The sequence below is a fragment of the Amblyomma mixtum genome, chromosome 2 (assembly GCF_055824585.1).
Source record: "Amblyomma mixtum isolate Tamu chromosome 2, ASM5582458v1, whole genome shotgun sequence".
Classification (NCBI taxonomy): Eukaryota; Metazoa; Arthropoda; class Arachnida; order Ixodida; family Ixodidae; genus Amblyomma; species Amblyomma mixtum.
Window position 1 is genome coordinate 2,943,381 of NC_143013.1, and position 17,676 is coordinate 2,961,056.

General features: G+C 47.5%; 1 protein-coding gene across 1 annotated transcript in view; it reads left to right on the plus strand.

Moving 5' to 3' along the window:
* LOC149358243 (uncharacterized) overlaps positions 1 to 17,676 on the plus strand; it is a 161,843-nt gene that overhangs the window by 15,605 nt on the left and 128,562 nt on the right. The window contains exon 2 of the mRNA XM_089570298.1: positions 13,320 to 13,494. Within this exon, the coding sequence (XP_089426424.1) occupies positions 13,434 to 13,494 (61 nt within the window). The 5' untranslated portion in view covers positions 13,320 to 13,433. The remainder of the gene's footprint in view (positions 1 to 13,319; positions 13,495 to 17,676) is intronic.

Here is a 17,676-nt window from a genome sequence, read left to right on the forward strand (position 1 = left end):
TTTGCTTAGCGCAGCGGGTTAAATGTGTAAACGTGAAAACAGCAGCTTCTGTATCAGCAGAACGTCCCTCCCTGTCGTTCAGCTGAACGCGCATATACCCTATAAACAACCGTCGAGGTAGGCGCACACTTGTTTCCTGAGGCAGCGCATAGTATATACCGCCCTGGACCGCATGGTTACAGGCCAGTTACACGGTACATTAGCGTGTAACGCATAATGCAAGAGATCGGTTACACTCGCGCACACACTAACCACGTGGCGGACACGCGCTCTAAACAAATTCAGCTGGCCACGCGCACTGCTCGTGTAAGTGCATATAACGTTTGTAGCTCTGGAAAACAAAGATAAACAGAGTAATTAGCCCAGCCGGCACGCGCGTCCGCTCGCACGCATGCGCGAAGTGCAGCAGGGACTCCTGTGGTGCGGATGCTATATAACACTGTGTATATAACACGCCGCACCCCACTACGTGACGCCCAGCATGTATGTAGGCGCCTGGAACGCACCGAGCGCCCCCGGGCGACGGGCAGGGAGAGGCGCGGTTGCAGGGTTGCAGATTATGCTTTGGCTTTTTTTTTTTTTTCTACTCATGTCCGTATGCGAGGCGCGCATAAGTCTGAAATGTTATATTTAGTTTCGTCCAGTTTCTTAGTACTGAACAGAACTATCTTTCCTAATGCTGTTGTTATTGTAAACGCCTTTACTGGCCCAGGAAACAGAGAGAGAAGGAAACCCACGGCCGTACTGATGGAATAAGAGCTCTTATTTTAATCCTTTTTTTAATATCTGAAGTGGCCAAATGAGAGTTAAGAAAGGGTTATAAGGTTTTGCGCAGTATCAGCGATGCAATGGCACACCCACAACCGATGGAGATAAGCTTGGAAACTTGGAATCATCAGCTGATTAGCTCTTCATTAGACCGGCCTGTGTATATATCTGCCTCCCATCGCTGCTGATGCGTGACCTGTTGAAAGCTGTATAGACCACATAAAGAGATTATAAGCTCGGTACAGTTTGGAATACAGTACGCCTTCTCCGCATCCCCATGCTTTTGTAAGCATATCTATCCACGCTGGAAACTGAACATCGTGAAACGAAATGACGTAAGGAACCCGGACATCGAGCAAATAAGCGAGCAACGAAAACAATGTGTGGTCTGTTGTGTGCACGACAGCCTGACTGTGTAGTAAGCACGCTAGAGTATGAAGGTATGATACTAATACACTATGCGACGCTGAATGTGGCAGCTTTATGTGGGTTCGTTTCATAGGGCTTGCATTGCATGGTACCCGTCAACACAGCGTCCGCGTTTAGTACCTTTTTCATAATTATATAGATATACCTCGCTCTGTTCAACTGCCCGGTGGTGAAACCTCACCAGTTCTGAGAAATGTGCGTGTGCGGATCTGTGACTATATAGAGTTACTAACCCGGTTTCTGACAACGTGTATAATTTTCGCTCTCGTCTGTACATATGGACGAGCGAGGCAAAAAAGGGGTAGGGTTTTAATAAACGCAGTGAAACAGAATAGACTTACGAAAGCATGTGTTTAGCCCTGTTGGGTTCAGGTTTTGCGTTGCTGTGTCGTTGGCACGTCTGGCGATGATATAGACTCAGGTTAAGCTCTAATTGAAGCTAAGCTGAGCTGACCTGATCGCGGCGCAGATAGAATTTGATGAACACGACGACGCGCAATGCACAGCGCGAGAGTGTACTGTAGTTTAATAGGACGCGTGATTGGTTGCGGCGATAGCATACTGCTCTCGTGCAGGCTAGCGAAGCTGTTCTGTTCGCGCCCCCGCGGGCTCGAAACCCAGTCGGGGCAAATAATTATTTTATTTCTGCGCCCTCAGAGTCACACAAACCACAAGATTCTTGGTTGGGTTTGACTCTGCGAAGGAGTTATTTCGCAGTAAAAGTGCACAGTGAACACATACAGCGCCCGTCATGCGCGCATCGTGGCTGACCAAGCCTCCGCTGCTGGTAATCGTCCTGAGTTGTCCGCCCTACGACAAAAGTGACAAAAGCCCGACGTGTCTTTGACCTTACACGCACACTCATTTCGCGGTGCGTCTTCGGAGAGCCTCGTTCTAAGCACGACGACTCCGACAGAGTTTTTCCTGGTCGGGCGAGCTCTCGATTCATGCATTCAGCGCGCACGAGCGGGCCCAGTGACCGCGCCGGGTGTAACCGAGGTCAGAGCCAGTTGTCCGTGCGTAATCTCGGTGACAGTGCGCTCACATGCGCGCGCTTCCTTCCCCGGACCCACGCACGCTCCCTCGATCGCCGCGGCTGAGCCTCCGGGGGATTTGCAAAAGGAAGTCAGCGGCGCAACCATTCAAGGCAGTGCTGTACCTGTGAATGCGTGTGCGTGGATGTACGCTGATGCCTCGAGAAAGTTGGTCTCTCATGCGCAGGGTTTGCAGTCAAGGAACGCCCACGTGTGGCTTACTGCGTATGCCTTTTAGTGTATACGCTAATGTATTGTCCGGCTTATGAAGGAAAAAGACTGTACGCACGGGACACGCGTATACGACAGGCCGATTCATGGTCCCGCGTTTTGCCGTAACGTGTCTACGTCAATGAGATATGGTGCACAGTGGCTGCTATTGTGCGCATGGTCTAAGGTGAACACAAGGCGCCGTTCAGGTGCCGTTGTTTCACCTCATATGTCGCGATGATGCAGCAGCAGGACTTTGAGCAAGAAATTAGTTGTCTCAGTTACTGCCCTTTCCTAAAATATCCGCGCAGGACTAAACCTGAGCGCCTGCTATTACAAAAACTGAGATTGTATTTGTTTGTGTGGGATATTTATTGAATATTCACTACTTAATTCGTTAGGCGAATCGAATAGGAGAATACTGGAGTCGATATTCGGATGTTATAACGTTCGCACATCCCTTACATGATATTTCTTGCTCGGTGCCGTCTGTTACGTATAAGGCCTGTGTGCGACGCCGGCGTCAGTTTAGCTAATGTATTTTATTCACAGAAGCACTTTATGCGAATTGCTCACCGCCTTCATTTTTCTCTTACCTCCCTTCTTCACCTTCATAACCCCTGATGCATTTCCTCCAGTGCAAGGTAGCAAACCGGTTTCTCGACCCGGTTAACCTCTCCGCCTTTCCTTCTCCTGTTCCATCATTCTGTATGCGATGAAAGAGAGAGAAAGAAGGACAGAAAAGTCAGTAAGATTAACCAGAAGGGTGTTCCGATTGGTTACCCTGCACTGGGGATGCAGAAGTGCAAGAGGAGAGAGGCAAAGAGAACAGGTACAATATGTCACGCAAGCATGTCGCCCTCAGGTAACGAAACGGTGCTCTGTAGGCTTTAAGGACCGTAGATTGCTGTGACCGCAGTCTGGGGACGTATACCCCTGTCAGAGGGCGAGGATCGAGGTGGTCTCGAGCGCAGCACAGCGTATGTCTCACACAGGGCACTCACGCAGGGCACTCACACAGTAGATGTTCGATTGTCATCCACATGTGTCACAGGCAGGGCTGTCGGCCATTCCAATGAGTAATGAGCGCCGATTTGTAAAAAAACAACACCGAGCTATAGGAGACACAGCACTGTTGCTTCATGCCGCGGTAGTGCCCTCGACAAGTTACGCTCTAAACAGACAGGAGTAAAAAGGGGGTAAACTCTCCTCTAGGGCACTCTCTTTTGAAGTGCACTCTCTTCTTGCTCCCTATAGGCGTATTCGTGTTTAGAGTGCACTATGTTCCTTTGCAGTTCTTCTCTAAAGGAGCAACGGTTGTTCTTTTAGGGACCAATTGTTGTGGCGACGAAGAAAGTTTCCAGGAGGTATAGCAGTCGTAGCCATTATAGTTCTTTCTGACTTATAACTTCTAAATGTGTCTCCTTCCTACCTTTCTTTCTTCTATTCTTTTCATCCCAGTGCAGGGAACCCAAACTACATAGAAAAGTAGCCAGGATTTGTTCTGTTTTTTTCCTCGGGAGGGGCCCAACGTAAATTTCGCAAAACAAAAAAAATTGACAAGCGATCGATGGCCGATCCGGCATTCCCCTTATTCCCATCATTCCCCTTTGTACGACACGACACATTACGCACATTTCTTTACATCCGCCTTTAGTGTACACTTTGTCTTTTTTGTACTTCGTCACACTTGACTCCCTTGCACACTTAGCCTTCTATTCGATGTATTATCTCCAGTATCCAACGACACTCGGTTCTGAAGGTAGCTCGCACACAAACACTTCAGTGGAAGAGTGGCATCCAGCACGCGCATGCCGCTCTGATATCTCCGCTCCTTTTCTGAGCTGACTTTCCTCCTCACCCTCTACCTTCCACGGTATCCACCTGCCGGGTTGCTCCAATGGCAACCATCCTCATGTAGCGCACTCCTGTGCTTGCGTCACAACCATGCAGCCTCTCCCTCCTTTTCCCTTCAAATGGAAAGAGAGGTTTCGCTCTCTTCCTCTGACACTTGCATCGCGGCAGGTGATTCTCGGAAGCTTCAGAGAACGCCGCCGACAGACCATTTTCTTTCCAAAATGGGGGTTCTAATGCTACACATAAAAAAGGGGAAAAAAAGGGAGTGGGGGGGGGGGGGGGGGGTGGGAGCGCTAGGCGGCGTATACCTAAAAACAAAAAAAAAAGCATTACAGAAAAAAATTACGTCGATTTCGGAGAGCCGGGCAGCTCCGATCGTACACGCCTGCTTGCGCTCTTTTTCTCGCTGACTTCATGTTGAATACACAGTGTGACCATCGTTTATGATACCTGCGACGGAAGTATTCATCGCCAGCGCGAACAGTATACAGGTCCGGCCTTGCGCGTCTGCCGACAGGCAGAGTGAAAACTCATAAATAAGCCAAGACAGTGCGCAAGTATGGCAATGACGTGTGCACAACGAGCAGCTATGAAACGGTTCGCTGTGCGCTATATCCTTAAATATACGCGCTAAACGACGGAAACAGCTACAGTCGTGTACTCTCGAACGTCGCGCACAAAGAGCCGAATATATCTTATATCACATACAGATGGAAGAAATAAAACCACGAGAGCAATGGTTTTATTTGTCCATTCACTTACATGGTTCGTTGCTCCCGATTACCAACTGTAACCGAAAATATTTTACCGGTGGTTTAAAATATTGCGTTCGAGGTGGGGTTAAAACCCTTCACTTTTTTTTTTGCGTCACATTGCGAACATCCGGAGTCTGTTTACGTGTATGCGGTTTCCACGTCAGTGATTCTATACACAGCTCCACAGATGTACTGTGCATTGAGGTCACGTCTGCAAAACTTTTCACGCTGTTTGCTCTAAACGAGTGTTACTTAATTAAACTATAGTTTCGATTTCCTAACCTAAAAAAATCTAGACGAAATGCCAGAACTGAGATTTGCCTTGGAGCACGCTAAAGAATCCCAGGCGGTCAAAATCTATCAGGCCTCTTAGCTACTGCGTGCCCCACAGTCGCTATTTCGACTTGTGCACGCAAATTGTTACTATTATTTTAAACACGAATATCACGTTTCGGTAGATCGTAAAGCAATGAGAAACAACTCCGAGTTCAATTAACGAAATCTTCAATTGTACTTAAATTTTTTTTCTCAGTGAAGAATGTAATCTGTTCGAAGCTTGCGTTCGTGAACATGCGATATATTTCAGTCTTTATTATTGAATAAGGTTTTTGCCTTTGTATATTGCCATTGCTGTAACCTCTGCGTTTCAAAGATTATTAAAAGTGTACCAGAGGTCGGGCATAAAAAAATTAAAATCACCATATATATATACATATGGCACGAAAGGGCCATACCTATTACTACCATTTTGCTTTATTCACCGAACAGGATTGGTCAGTTGTATGACCTTTGCCACCGCTATGATTTGTGAGTTCTCTACCTCATATACGTGCATATATATAGAGATAGCAAATATGCTTTCTTAGCAGCTGGTTATTAAACATCGGCATAAATAAAAAAAATGAAAATAAAACTACACTGTACTTGAAAAAAGCTGACCATCGCCTTTCAGCTGAAACGTCGTGTGTGCGTGTATATATATATATATATATATATATATATATATATATATATATATATATATATATATATATATATATATTTGCCGCGGCGGCTAGCATTTCTGTGGAGGAGAAATTCTAGAGGCCCGTGTGCTGTGCGATGTCAGTGCACGTTAAAGAACCCCAGGTGGTCGAAATTTCCGGAGCCCTTCACTACGGCGTCTCTCATAGCCTTAGTCGCTTTGGGACGTTAAACCCCACAAAACCAAATACAAAACCATATATATATATATATATATATATATATATATATATATATATATATATATATATATATATATATATATATATATATATATATATATATATATATATATTGCCGTCAACACAACTATCCGTCACTTTTCCGGCCTCATATTTTGCTTTCTGCAAATCGCAATAATGTACCCCGCCTTAGTGCACTGCACGGGCTCGGGCTTAAAGCTGTGGGCCCGAGCCGGGCTTGGGTCCGTAAAGAAACGGCTGTGTCCGACTTTTCGTTCACTATATTGCAGAGTGAAGTGCACAACTGCGTCATTGCAGCAGCGACACGGGTGAGCTATGAGTTATAGTGCGCGCTGAGAAAGAAAAAAAACTAAGCTTTATTCATTGACTTATTTATTTCCTTATTTCCACACCGCGGTGGAGTAAGAGTAAAATTCAACCGGCCTTAATTGGCCATTGATCGTTCGTCATCCCAAAACATACCTATACACTATTAGAAATGCATTCGGGAAGAGCATATTAGTTTAGGACGCTTATAGTCTTCAAGCACATATCGCGAAATACTCAAGCCTTTATAGGCTTGAGCACATACCGTGAAATACTCAAGCCTTTATAGGCTTCAAGCACATACCGTGAAATACTTAAGCCTTTTAAAAAATATACTAAAAAAAACCGAGTCGGTGGTGGTGGTGAAAACTTTTATTTCATAAAATAGAGTTTGGGAGCCACAGAGTGGCCCCGCTGCATGGTCGGCGTCCCTAGTCCGGGACACCGCATTTCTGACACCGCGTTTCTTCTGAAAGGCGACCAGTTTGGATTGATCGAGCTCAACCTGCGAGATCGCATTCACTAAAAAAAATGTCATTCTACTGCTTGCTAGGCAGCTTTAATATTTATACTTCGCGGGCGGCAGAATATAACTGATTACAATCATGGGGGAACGCAAAGTAGACTATACTACGCGTGTATGCAGCCCTTTTTATTTAGCTCTCGGAACTTCTGAGTTTATCTTTGCCCACCTACACGAGATCACTCTCCAATAGACGGGCCTGGCGAGCACTACTCTTCCTCACTTCCTTTTGGGTTAAAAAGAACCAACTTTCTGGAAGCCAAACTGCGGTTTCAGAACCTTTGTCGGCCAGTTCCTTATCGGTAGCAGACTACTTGCTCAGAGTGAGCAGTATACCTCAAGCGTTACTGTGAAACGGGCCGGGCCGGGCCCGGGCTGGGCTTCACTCCGGGATTCACGGGCCGGGCCGGGCTCGCTAGAGCGATAATTTAGCGGGCCCGGGCCGGGCCCGGGCTTGAAGCCGCGGGCCTGGGCCGGGCTCGGGCTTCAGCTCTCGGGCCCGGGCCGGGCTCGGGCCTCAGATTGAGGCCCGTGCAGTGCTCTACCCCGCCTAGCCACAAAATATTGCCATTAGTAAAGTTACCACCACATATTAGCTGAAAATGTCACGAATTGCCCGGTGAAAGGGTTACGATGTATTTCGATGTTTATTCCCGAAGAACGCGTAGAATCGGTACTTTGAGGGGCATTAAATGTCACCAATTACGCCGCTTTTCGGCACAGAGTGAACTAAAAAAAAATAAAACACGCAAGAATTAAAAAAAACAGTTGTGTGCGCTGTTTTTTCAAACAGATTTATTTTCGCTGCTTGGAACTTCAAACCCACGCGATGAGGCATAACTGACGCATTATAACACCATTGAGGCAGTACGGTTTTTCGAGGAATAGTACTCTGTATAAAGCCAGCTGGTCCTTAAGGGTAACGGAGTGGATTCCAAGAGAAAGCAAACGTAGCAGGGGACGGCAGAAAGTTAGGTGGGCGGATGAGATTAAGAAGTTTGCGGGGATACAGTGGCGGCAACTGACAAAGGACAGGGTTAATTGGAGAGACATGGGAGAGGCCTTTGCCCTGCAGTGGGTGTAGTCAGGCTGATGATGATGATGATGATAAAGCCAGCACGTACTTTCTCTTATTTCATAATACTTCAGAAAGCAGGAGTCTAGAGAGCCCTCCTCATATACGTGCAATATGTACACATACACGGTCTTGCAAGAGATCTATATATAACCTCACATTTGCAAGCTACTCAGCTGTGACGAAGTAATTGCGAGCTAGGAGGCACTGTTGTATTTCAGCTCTTGCTTGCAAAAGCTGTACAGCTTGGTCTCTGGATGTTCGTTTTCGAAAACAGATGTGCGCCGTAAACGCAATGCCAGATGTCCCAACCATTGCGCATGAGGGATCGCAAGTTACCTGCGGTACACACTCGGTATACGCTAAAAGTTATATAGGTGATCTTTATTATCATGAAATTTCATTGTTCTTTATGTGTGTTCGTTTCGAAATGTTGGCTTTTTTTTCTTTGGCTGCGCCAGTGAAAGGCGTGAAACACGTCTAGACGCCAGCGCAGGCGTGGAAGGGAATTGGCGGCACACTTCGTGTTCGACGCGCCAAGCATGCGTATACGTGGGATATAGGAAGGTGCTGCAATCCATTGTGAGTGCTGTACTAAACGGAAGACCCGTCACGCATATCAGGGGTCAGCCAGCCGACGACGTGCGAGGACACCCATTGTTCTCACGTAAATCGGCGTGTCGCGCCACGCTCCGAGCGATTACTTAGTATAGGTTTGGCTGTGAATGGGAGTAGCCTTTGAACGAACGGGGAGGCACCGTGGCGATCACCAAGAGACAGAGTGATAGCCTCTTCTGCTGCACCTATTGTGCGTAGACAGATACGCTATAAACGGTTGATAGTATACGCATTGCGATACACATTACTATACAGATGGCCACACTTGACTCAAGAACGAGCACGGTGTGTAAAGAGCACCATAGAGAGATCAAATAGAAAGAAACCAAACAATGGCGTTGCATACTGAAGAAAGAGGGATGACGGAAAACAGTTTGCGGAAACGTGATACGATGGTCGGCTATGTTTTACGCATTGTATATGACGCTCCTTGGTCCCTTGAACTCTTTTCTTTCACGGTCTTGTTTTCGCAGTGTTCATTGCAGGGGCCTATACTGATGAGATTCGTTGTTTTCGTCGGCTTTTATGTATTTGTCTAACTGTTGTTATACTTGGCCTTTAATTCTCTGCGAGAAGGTGTTCACGCAGTGTCTTTCTGAGCGGCCAAGAGCCAGAGAGGTGAAATTAAAAGCAAAACTATGCAGGAAATGTAAATTAAAGATTTTTTCGGAGAAAGCAGGATATATGTACAGCATATTCGGAAAAAATTACGACAAGAATGAGGAACTTGGCCGTACTTGGTCTCGTGTGCAAATGCGACAAGTGTCCGACGAATAACGCGGAAACAGTGCGCCTTGTTTACTTTGTCGCAACACACCGTATAGCTCATCTTTCGTTGATTTACAGCTCGATGATAGCAGCGCTATAGAGCTGTCTTCGTGATAACATGCCCGAGTGCCCGGTTTTCGCGCAACAATAGGCAGAGAAGGGCGTCTTTTAAGAACAGAGCACTGCGTTGCAAAAGAGTAATATCGAGGATTGCCTCGAACGCTGGCAACGAAATATTTGATATCAGCTCTGCCAGACACACGCAGCTTTCAAGTAATGCCACTGCTGACATCGTCACGAAGTGGTAAAACATCAGCCACTGACTCACTGATAAGGTCTCCGCCATCACTTAGTGTACAGCTACACATCATCGATGTCGGAACAGCGTACCGCGTCACGCATCGTTCTCTCAAGCTGCGTCTATGCTCACATCATTAAGGCAACGTTCCTCCTTGACTGAGCTTCTCAGGCGGTTATCCGCAACCGCGGATAACCGCCTCCCCCGTGGTACTGCGAGTCCGCTCAACCGTGCAGAGAAGCATCAACTCTTATGCCACCGTGGTTAAAGGTTAACGCACCCTCCTTGAGATATATTACTGGAGGAGGGTACTGAGAAACGAAAACAAACGGACGTATATACGCGCCCTAACTGTGCGGCAAGGCTGGAGTCTATAGATGCCACGTCTGGGCCGATCGCTCCGAGACATGCTCCCAACAACATGGCGCTGTGCTGTGCGCACGCCACCCACAGAGTTCCTTTGCATGTGGTGTGCAAACCAATAAGATTCACGGGAAGGTCTCGGTCGAGGTCAGGTTGCGTGGGTGTGGCTCGCTGGGATAGCTCGGGCCCAATGAGCGTGTCCCGACTATGCACGCCAGCAGTGCCTTGTGTATATATGCAGACAACCGCTGCGCCCGAATACGTAATAAATTTGGAGAACGAAGGGGCTCTCTTTCCTTCACTTTTTTTCCCAAACCGAAGGCGTGATGACATCTCGAGGCCATCCTCTCAGGTACGATCATTGGATAACTGGGAGTTGCTGAAATATTGTTTCAAAAGTTTCGCATCGCAATGAGCAACCATTCAAGCAGGGTATATGTAAGCATCGTTGCAATCTGGCATATGTCTAAACTGCGCAGTGACTTCAACGCTCGTAACCAACGGCAAAATATGTGTCTCACTGATGATTACTTACACGAATCAGTTAGTAATCGAGAAAGTATACTCGCTGGCATCCTCCCTTACGTGCACTCACCCACTTCAGATCTCCTGCCTCCTCACTTGACCAGGCTATATGTCTGTGTGTACAGACATGCCCACACTCCGACAGCCCATCAGGAGTCATTGCCTAGAACTTGAACGCGGGAGTTTTTTATATATATATAATTCCATATAGGTCTACATATAGGGCTCCATACAGATCTCGATACAGGTCTCTTTATAGGGCTCTGCATAGGGTTCCACACAGTGTTCCATATGTGGTCATAAGAGCATATATGGAGTTCCATAACGGAAAACCTAAAGGAGACCGCAAAGTTGAAGGCAGATGCGACTTATTCATGAAACCGAATCACAGCCACGAGATCCTACAAACTCCCGCAAACAAGCCACATCGAAAGCGCGGCTCCCGCGCAATAGAGCCACTGTACCACAAGCACCGGCTGCTGCCGCCGCCGCGGTAGCGCGAGAGGAGGCCGCCGCCATGAATCAGGGCGTCAGCGTCGCATTCCTCGGTAGGCGCAATGGCAAGCCGTTCGTTCCCAGCCAGCTAGCCGGCTGGCGAGAGAACAACGCCGCAAAGTACAAGCGGCGGCGCGCGCTTTCGCCGCCGCGCGCGCGATGCTATCGGCGATCGGCCACTCGCTGAGCCGAATTAAGCGACCACATGCATCACCGGGTGTCGGAGCGGCAGCGGCGTGTAGTACGGCACCGCGCGCACTGCAGGCGGCGGTGCGTCGCTTGGAGGAGGAGAGGGTCGAAAGGAAGGGTGCTCGTTAGCCGTCCCCGATCCCGAGGGGTCGTGCGTCTACAATCTACAGCGTGTGTGTTTGTGACTGTGAGCACGCTTCACGCTGAAGCGTACTCTACCGCGGTTGTAGAGCATACCTGTCTCCTTGAAGCAGAGGAGGGTTTACGGTTACTCCAGAGTCTCAGAAAAAAAAAAAAAAAGTTTCTTGAAAAGTTTACAAATGGTTTTGCAATGCTTACAGAGTTTTACAAATGGTTCAACCGAACACATAAGCTCTGAACCTGTTTATTTTCCTTGTGAAGAAAAAAAGGACTCATAAACCTTTCGAAAAATCATTTCATTTTTACCTGAGATACCGATGGTACAACACTGAAGAAGTGCTGCAGCAAAGCTGTTTCGTGTGAAGCGCTGCGGGTCTCCGGAAAGTATACATTCTTTTGCATGCACGGCGGTGTTAATACCTGTATGCGTTCGTACGTTGTTTTTCAACGCTTTGGTAAGGTGTGCTAATTAAGGTACAGAGATGTCTATCTGTCTGCGTACTGGCCAGCCTACAGTGTTATGACACAAAAGATAAGCATGCATAACCCCAAGAAATATTAATGGGAGTACCTCTTTTCAGGCAGGTATCCAAAGACTACTTTTCGACTATTTTTCGACAACTTTTCGATAACGACTCTTCATCGGGACGAATGCTGCCCTTACCACCTTTTCAAGCTGCTTGTAGCTGCACACCGCGTTACTAGTAGCGTCCACGTGAAGGTGAACACACGCAGAAGTGATATAGAATGACGAGAAAGCTGCAGGGACTTCATCTTCAGCAACACTGTTTGGGTCTGCCTCTGGATCAATGCTGTCTCGAGCATAACAAGAGAACATACCTAGAAGCGAAATTATTCCAGAATTTATCGACTTTCACAGCTGAATGGAGTTAACACATCCTATTGAAGCGATGAAAAAAAATGTGTATTCCCAGTTAAGATTTCAGGGGTTTGACGAGGACTAAATATAGTAACTCGAAGATGCGAAACTGCGCGCATTTTTACGTCTCCAGTTTATATTCAGTACAGTCCGAGAAAGAGGGACGTCGCGCGCTTCAGACGCGTATAGACCTCTCATGTGCTTCTTACACGTGCACCGAGTCTTCAGAACTGGGCTTCTTTTTGTACCTTCAATGAAATCGACATGCTCTCGCTGTCTCGCACTTAACAGGTGCCGAACCTGATAGTTCTCTATCGTCAGCACCGATACTACAGCCCAAAACCAGCGGTACTGAGTCTGCGTTACCGCTTCTGCAGTACCAATCTGCGGTACTAAGTCTGCGATACCGAACTTGCAGAACCGAATCTGCGGTATTTAGTCAGTGGTACTGAATCTGCGGTACCCAGTTTGCCGTGCATAGTCTGCCATACCGAACCTGCAGAGCCAATCTGAGATACTTAGCCTGTGGTACTGAATCTGCGGAAACCAGTTTGCTTTCATAAATCTGCGATACCGAATCTGCAGTACCAAATTTGCAGTACTCAGTCTGCGATACCGGACATGCTGAGCCCAATCTGCGGTACATAGTCTGTGGTACTGAATACGCAGTACTCAACTTGCAGTACATAGTCTACGATACCTAATCTGCAGTCTTGCAGTACTTAGCCAGCAATGCCGTACCTGTTGTAACCAATCTGCGGTACTCTGGTACCGAGACAGCAGTATATCCATTCGGCTACAGAAGCCTGTCAGGCGCCACGCAGGCACAGTATGTCCCCAGCTGCCGTGTCTTGCGCAGGGAGCAGAGGACGTGGACGGCGGCAGCTGCAGCGGCGGCCCCGACGGGGAGGCGTGAGCTGAGGCAGGCGCCGCCGGAGCTGCAGCGGCCGCGGCAGCCGGACGACGGTAGCCTATGCCTCCCTTCGACGCGCCCGCACAGCCGGCCCATGGATTCCGAGCATCGCTGGACATGGGTGAGCACTTGTTTCGCCCCGTCCTACTCCCCACGTGCCAGCCGCCGTATCCGTGGTAACGGCGATTTCCTTGCACACGTTTACAACGACGGCCGTGGCGTCACTTACACGCACGTATCATGGCCTATGCGTTCGGTTCGTTTTTAGACAGCACTAGGTAGGTGAAAACACGTAGTAGCAGCAGTAGGTGAAAACACGTGTTTCAGCACATAGTCTGTGAGGAGCTAGGCACTTGGTTGGACGCTTCGATGCAAGGATGCCCCCGCTTTGAAGCTGCTCACAAGTTAGACGGGAATTTCGAGGCGCAGGCTACCTTTCCCAGGCGGTTCAACCTTGATGAGCCGAGCTCTATAGGCCGGAGGCCTCCCTATAGCCGTTCCCATTGATTAACCTCCGCCAACCCGAGCGGCCACAGGGATCCAACCCGGGACCTGCCGCAGCGGAGGCGAGTGCTCACACACGAGACCCCAATTTACTTTGAAAACTTTTACACACTTGAAGGTGTAACGCTCTTGCCAACACCCTCAAGGGCACCCTCATGGTGTTAGGGTGCTGATGAACACTCTAAAGGTATCCATAACCCCCACAAGGGTGTTTATGAACACCTTAAAGGGTGTTAGACCTCTGGGATACCTTTCTCACACCTTTCAGGGTGTAAAAATATTTTGAGTGAACTAGATAAAGCGAGGGCCCATCATCCGGACTCTGCAAGTCTGCTGGAAGCATCTGCAGTTACTAAGTTCTGAAATTTTGCAAATCTCAGCAGTTCCTGCTCTCGTCTCCTACGCCGCCGCCATATGGGATCTCCATCATGATAAACTGATAACTTTGCTTGAGCTAGTTCAAAATAACGCTGCTCGTTTTATTCTGTCCAACTTTAACCGTACCGCAAGTGTAACAAGCATGAAAGCTAATCTTTCTTTACCTCTTTTAGCATCCCGCCGGCAGACAATTCGTTTGAGCCTCTTTCATAAACTATACCATCATCCCATGCTACATGATGCCCTCATTTCCTCCTCCAGATACGTGTCAAACCGCATTGATCATCGGCACAAAGTTGGCATTGAAACGTGTAACACTGTAACTTCATTTCAGTCTTTCTTGCCTCGTACATCACGCGAATGGAACCGCCTTCCCGCAGGTATCGTAGACATAAGTGATAACCAACATTTTCGTTCTGCACTAGCTAACATTGTATAACAGGAATATAATCTTTGTTTTGTATCATGCATTGCATCTGTTTATGTATCTTCATGTTTTGTAACCACACCCCTCTTTAATGCATTTGGCCTTGAGGGTTCAATAAATGAAATGAAATTGCTTTCCTCTCAGAACTGAGACAGCGGTATAGTGCAGTGCCAGCTTTGAAATTCTCCTCATCAGGGCCGCACACAAACAAGGACTCAATAACAGCAAGGCCACGCGACTGCATACCCGGAACCAAAGCACACAGTGTGCGCGGTATTGCTCAACATTCCCCTCGCTGACCCCTTTTCTGCCCATCAATTAAACCCTGCTCCCGCTGTCTGTTTCACCACTGTTATTCGCCGGGCTTCTCAAATCTGCCTTACCTGTTTTACTTTCTCCATGAGACCCGCTTCATTACCGCGGCACCAAGCTCTTAAACGAAAACAACGTTGATCTCAAAAACGGCGACAGCGCGCTTGCGTGCGTGACAGGCTGACAGTTACAGAAATGGCAGCGCTCGGTGGTCGCGCTGATAGCGCGCAGCTTATAATTAGGTGTGTCGAGCAGACAAAGCAACACAATAAGAGAAGTCGCGCTCCCTTGCCGGTAGTAAATGACACAGCGCAGGACGTGTGTGTGTGGGCGCGCGTTGGTCACATGGATAGATTGAAAACTCAATCCGCGGCCGGACGCAGTGATGTCTGAAACTGGGTCACGACTTACAAGGCCACTGTTATGCTGCTGAAGAGTCGCTCGTATGGGTTCATACGTTCAGTTTGAAAACACGACAGGCAGATGCGCATGTGCGTTCAGCGCTTGCAGAGCTGGGTCGACAATATGGCTCGGCATGCAATGCGGACGGCGTGAAATGCGCAACATGGACGTTTTGCCTGTTGACTACGATCGTCACTGATGCTTTTCGTATGTAATAAAACGTGTTTATATGTACGAACTGCCATGAAAAGCAGTTGGAATACGTACAGTGAGAGGCGGGGTTTTTGATGCCACTTTACGGCTGCTCCAAAGAGATGAAACATATAGCCTCTGTAAATATATGGGGTAAAAATGCAATTGAATCTTCAACATTTTCCAGTGTTAGTTAACACCGAAGGCCCCCCCCCCCCCCTTTCCTGAGGTTAAGTGATCTCCGTCCGTATGACATTGCGTCATTAGTCTCATTACATTGCAAAGGCAAATGACCTATTCTTATCGGAAACATGACCAATGGTTCACGCATGACTCATTGTCAATAGATTATATATTCATTCCAACGAATGCAAACTCTTCTTCAACTTCCTGTGTGTGTTGAGCTTTGAATCGGCTTGTTGTAAGGCTTGCAGCAATTAACTGCTGTTGATATTTTGATCTTTTTACAAAGTATACTTACTCATGGACGGACATAAACTCATATTGAATTATCAAATTTTATATAGTTCAGCATCATAAGCACTGCCGTAATAATTCAACATAATTGTATAGTTATTCAGCGGGGACGCTAGAAGAGAAGCAGTTGTGTGCCCTATATAGACACAGTCGTTCAGGTTTGTTGCGTATAGGGCATCGCCAATAAACTTGGCGCAACGAAAGCAGATCCCTTCTAAAGAATAATTATTTTCTCTCGTTGGTTCACTGGATTATGTTAAAAAAAAACACCGTCGAGATGGGACGCATAGCGACACAACACAAGAGTTACTTATTGCACAACACAAAAGTTACTTATTGTCCAGTTTTACATTATGTCTGTCTTATATAGTAATCCGAGCATTCAGCGATATTCTCAAAATAAAATGGATGGGATATTGTTAGTGCGTGCGTGAATTCAGCTTTTCTTTTTTGTTTCAGCAACCCACAGTATTGCAGTGCGCATTAGGTACCGTTAATCACCATAAATTTCACAAGAATATCGAAAAACGGCAGCTTATCATATATACCTTGAAATCCTGTGCGGTGCTACAAAGCTTCTCCTGGAACCGCGTCTGAATGCAGACGTGATTAATATTCAGGACATTGAACCTGTGTACAATTCATTCGCACGCGCACGTCACATGAGACGCAGCAAAGATGTCTTTTGTTTTGTTCTACTTTTGTTTTGTTCTACCTTGTATTTCTAGCCGCCGCGGTGGCTCAGTGGTTATGGTGCTCGGCTGCTGACCCGAAAGACGCGGGTTCGATCCCGGCCGCGGCGGCTGGAATTTCTTTGGAGGAGAAATTCTAGAGGCCCGTGTACTGTGCGATGTCAGTGCACGTTAAAGAACCCCAGGTGGTCGAAATTTCCGGAGCCCTCCACTACGGCGTCCCTCATAGCCTTAGTCGCTTTGGGACGTTAAACCCCCACAAACCAAACCAAACCAAACCTTGTATTTCTCTACATGAATGCTATTTACGGGAGCCCTTGCTGCTTTGGATTTATTGCGCGGTCGATTCACACAAAACTGCGGTTTAGTTGCGAACATTGACTCAAACCTACGCTCTAAACAGAAAGGAGTAAAAATGAGAGTAAGCTGTCCTCTGGCGCACTCCTTTTAATGAAAGGAGCTGCGCTAGAGGAGAGTTTACCCCCTTTTTACTCCCATATAGGCGTATGCGTGGTGTATGGTTTGTGGGGGTTTAACGTACCAAAGCGACTCATGCTATGAGAGACGCCGTAGTGAAGGGCTCCGGAAATTTCGACCACTTGGGGTTCTTTAACGTGCATTGACGTCACACAGTACACGGGCCTCTATAGAGTTTCGCCTCCATTGAAATTCGACCGCCGCGGCCGGAATCGAACCCGCCTCTTTCGGATCAGCAGCCGAACGCGATAGCCACTGAGCCACCGCGGCGGCACATAGGCGTATTTGTGTTTAAAGTGTATACAGCTATGCCAATGACCAAGTTAGACAACCTCGTTATTTTGAACCTGCAGCGGGACATACATAAACTTGTCATGAACAGTATAGTCACGTACCTACGGGATATAGTCAGCTTATAATCCAGCTGCATCGCTCGTATCCA